The following is a 4585-nucleotide window of genomic DNA, read 5'->3' as shown; positions in this document are numbered from 1 at the left end:
TCTGAAATAGCTCAACTGGAATTCCATCACCTCCACTAGCTTTGTTTGTAGTGATGCTTTCTAAGGCCCACTTGACTTCACATTCCAGGATGTCTGGCTCTAGGTGAATGAACACACCATCATGACTATCTGGGTCATGAAGCTCTTTTTTGTACAGTTCTTCTGTGTATTCTTGCCACCTCTTCTTAATATCTTCTGTTAGGTCCATACCATTTCTGTCCTTTATTGTGCCCATCTCTGTATGATTTGTTCCCTTGATATCTAATTTTCTTGAAGAGATCTCTAGTCTTTCCCATTCTGTTGTTTTCCTCTATTTCTTTGCATTGATTGCTGAAGAAGGCTTTCTTACCTGTCCTTGCTATTCTTTGGAACTCTGCATTCAGATGTTTATATCTTTCCTTTTCTCCTTTGCTTTTCACGTCTCTTCTTTTCACAGCTATTTGTAAGGCCTCCCCAGACAGCCATTTTGCTTTTTTGCATTTCTTTTCCATGGGGATGGTCTTGATCCCTGTCTCCTGTACAATGTCACGAACCTCATTCCATAGCTCATCAGGCACTCTATCTATCAGATCTAGGCCCTCAAATCTATTTCTCACTTCCACTGTATAATCATAAGGGATTTGATTTAGGTCATACCTGAAGGAGAGCCAACCAGTCCATTCTGAAGGAGATCAGCCCTGGGATTTCTTTGGAAGGAATGATGCTAAAGCTGAAACTCCAGTACTTTGGCCACCTCATGCAAAGAGTTGACTCATTGGAAAAGACTCTGATGCTGGGAGGGATTGGGGGCAGGAGGAGAAGGGGACAACAGAGGATGAGATGGCTGGATGGCATCACTGACTCGATGGACTTGAGTCTGAGTGAACTCCGGGAGTTGGTGATGGACAGGGAGGCCTGGCCTGCTGCAATTCATGGAGTCGCAAAGAGTCGGACACGACTGAGCGACTGAACTGAAATGAATCGTCTAGTGGTTTTCCCATTTCTTCAATTTAAGTCTGAATTTGGCAATAAGGAGTTCATGATCTGAGCCACAGTCAGTTCCCAGTCTTGTTTTTGCTGACTGTATAGAGCTTCTCCATCTTTGGCTGCAAAGAATATAATCAATCTGATTTCGGTATAGACCATCTGGTGATGTCCATGTATAGAGTCTTCTCTTGTGTTGTTGGAAGAGGGTGTTTATTATGACGAGTGCATTTTCTTGGCAAAACTCTATTAGTCTTTGCCCTGCTTCATTCCGTATTGCAAGGCCAAAATTGCCTGTTACTCCAGGTGTTTCTTGACTTCCTACTTTTGCATTCCAGTCCTGTATAATGAAAAGGACATCTTTTCTGGGTGTTAGTTCTAAAAGGTCTTGTAGGTCTTCATAGAACCGTTCAAGTTCAGCATCTTCAGCGTTACTGGTTGGGGCATGGGCTTGGATTACTGTGATATTGAATGGTTTGCCTTGGAAACGAACAGAGATCATTCTGTCAGTTTTGAGACTGCATCCAAGTACTGCATTTCGGACTCTTTTGTTGACCATGATAGCTACCCCATTTCTTCTAAGGGATTCTCACCCACAGTAATAGATATAATGGTCATCTGAGTTAAATTCACCCATTCCAGTCCATTTTAGTTCACTGATGCCTAGAATATTGACGTTCACTCTTGGCATCTCCTGTTTGACCACTTCCAATTTGCCTTGATTCGTGGACCTGACATTCCAGGTTCCTATGCAATATTCCTCTTTACGGCATCGGACCTTGCTTCTATCATCAGTCACATCCACAACTGGGTATTCGTATCTCACTCTTAGACACTGCCAAATTTCTAGGATTAAAAAAAATTCACTCCTAAAAGTTGTTTTTATTCAAAAGTAACAAAAATATATCTCCATGCACAGACTCATATGAGACCGTTTTGTAACAGAAGTACAAATGACAAAAAGTGGAAACAATTCAAATGTTCTTTAACTGGTGAATGGACACAAATAAAATGTGGTATCTATATATAACGGAACACTGCTGTCAGTTAAAAGGAACACAGTACTGACAGAGCAGCAACACAGATGAATAGGCTGAAGTGACAGAAGCCAGACACAAAAGACCACGTAATACAAAGTTGCATTTATGATGAAGTTTCTGGAGAAGATGCTGTCCTGAGGCAGGAAACAGATGAGCAGTTGCTTGGGGGCAGGAATGGGTAATGACTGCAGATTGGCACAAGGATATTTCTGGGGTGATGAACATATTCTAAAAGTTGAGTTGTGGGAGTGGCTGCACAACTCTGTAAATTTACAAAATGTCACTGAATTGTAAACTTAAAATGGGTCAGTTTTACAGTATGAAATCACATCTCAACCAAGCCGTTCAAAAATTGTTGACCTAGGACTTCCCTGGTGGTCTAGTGGTTAAGAATCTGCCACACAGTGCAGGAGACACAGGTTCGATCCTGGGTCCGGGAAGATCCTACATGGCACAAAGCAACTAAGCCCATGAGCTACAACTGATGAGCCCATGAACTGCAACGAAGCACAGCACAACACAGAACTAGCCTGAGCACAGCAACGAAGACCCAGTACAGCCAAAACACTTTTTTTAAATTGTTGAGCTAAAGAGGACCACTGCATATTGTTAAAAGGAGGGGCCGGGGGTGGGGGGATGCAAACACTAAATTTATTACTTAGTTTTTAATTATTTTTTTTTTTAAATCATGGGGTTCATAACCAGATTCATTGCCAAAGGCAGTTCTTCTATCTCACTAGGGAGTGAGATAATAGGGAACTGTTACTTTATGATTATACCCATTCTGTTCGTAAATCACCAAGCACAGTATACAATGTCTGGCTGAAGCAGGTCTGTGGGAAGAAGCAGAGACACGAGCAGGAGAAGGGAGGGGATTTAGAGGGTGATCAGAGATACTGCTGAACATCCTAAAATGAAGAGGACAGTCCCCCACAGCAGAGAATTCTTAGGCCCAAAAATGTCAATAGTGCTGAGGCTGAGAAACCCCGATTTACAGTAACAGACTTTGTTAGTCCTTTAGAAATTTGGAAAATGTATTCCTAACTAAACTTTACAGAAGGAAAAGGCAAATACTGATACAGAGGTATTCACAAACTAACTGAAAGCTAGAATTGCACATGAAAAAATTAAGGAAAGCTAAAAACAATTTTAGTTTTAAAACAGTTTAGCCTCTTCAAAGCAAATTAGTTTTTAGTGTATTATTTATGCTAAGCTGACATAACTAGAGAAAACTTCCTCCTGAAGTCTAGTAGAAATAGTAGTAGAAGTCTACTGCATTAAGAAAGGGAAAACAGTTAAGTGGCAGGGTATGTGAACTTGACTAAACGGAAGCCTCATTAACCCACCTGATCTAAAGAACTAAAGGGACCACATGTGTCAGAATGACTAAACACACAAGGCAAACACTCAATTAGAGCGCATAAGCTCAGAGTATCTCTATAAACCTATAAAAAAATCTCTCAAAGAGCACACTAAAATTTGGATTAAAAAAAGAAAAAACTGATAAAGCAGTCAGCATTCCATCTTAGCAAACAGTGAAGTCCTTGGGTTAGACCAGTGTCAAGGACCTATTATGTCTCAGCATCACAAAAACGGAACAGATACCAATCCGAGACTGTTTTTTAAATTGCTCCTCAACAGAAGCGTTAGTTGTAAAGTTCTAATGATCACAGAGGAAGGGGGTGGAAAGGAGTAGAGAAGAGGAAAAATGAGTACCTCAATCCTCCGTTTTGCTTTGTCATAAGCCCGTTCTTCTTTAGTTCGATCGTCGTCAGAGTCATCCTCAGATTCTGAGCTCACGTCTTTGCTTGGCTTTTTATCCAATGTTTTCCCAGCGTCCTTCTCATCTGACACCTTTTCATCATCATCTTCACCTTCACTGCCTTCACTGTCTCCTTCTTCCTCCTCTTCGTCTTCACTCTCTTCTTCCTCCTCCTCCTCCTCTTCCTCCTCCTCCTCCTCTTCAGGGTTTTCTTTTACTTCTATATGCACCGTGTTTTCTTCTTTCAGGAAAAGACATTTTGAAATAAACCAAAGTTAAAAATGAGATTTCTATCAAGATAGAGACCTTAAAGGCAAAATAATACCGAAAGGGTACTAAATAAGGCAGTAACATTTTACTATATAATTCAAAATTAATATTTTCATACATCATAAATGCAAAGTTTTGTCTACATACTACAGTAAAGACTGCCTTTTAACAGTAAAAACTTAATGCATTAACCATACTTAAGCTAATAAAAAAAGGAAAGCATCACTGGCCAGGATACACTGTCCCTGAGAGGACAGAAACCCAGGGAAGGGAGCACAATGTTTAGTACCTCCTCCCCCCGGGGTCATCTGCGGACCCTGGAAGAGGCAGCTGAAAGGCTATGCAGCGCTCTTAAAGGCCCCTCAGCGCTCAAGGGTCCAGGCACTGGGAGTTCAGGCCTACCAACAATTTCAGGGGGGGCAAGGTAGACAGACACTGGGTAGTGCCCGTACTGTGGGGTGAAATCCTGAAAAACTCTGGGGAAATAACAAGATAAACAGGAAGTAAACAGGATCTCCCCATTACTGGCAGATCACCTCCAGGTTCTCTA

General features: G+C 41.4%; 1 protein-coding gene across 2 annotated transcripts in view; it reads right to left on the bottom strand.

The window, feature by feature from the left end:
- The window catches only part of EIF5B (eukaryotic translation initiation factor 5B), a 128137-nt gene that overhangs the window by 76324 nt on the left and 47228 nt on the right, over positions 1-4585 (bottom strand). For both annotated transcript variants that reach the window (XM_010829640.1, XM_010829639.1), the window contains exon 10: positions 3720-4006. In XM_010829640.1, coding sequence (XP_010827942.1) covers positions 3720-4006 — 287 coding nt within the window. The remainder of the gene's footprint in view (positions 1-3719; positions 4007-4585) is intronic.

This window comes from Bison bison, unplaced genomic scaffold (genome assembly GCF_000754665.1).
Source record: "Bison bison bison isolate TAMUID 2011002044 unplaced genomic scaffold, Bison_UMD1.0 scf7180017864508, whole genome shotgun sequence".
NCBI classification, from domain to species: Eukaryota; Metazoa; Chordata; class Mammalia; order Artiodactyla; family Bovidae; genus Bison; species Bison bison.
This window is presented reverse-complemented; position numbering and strand designations above follow the sequence as displayed.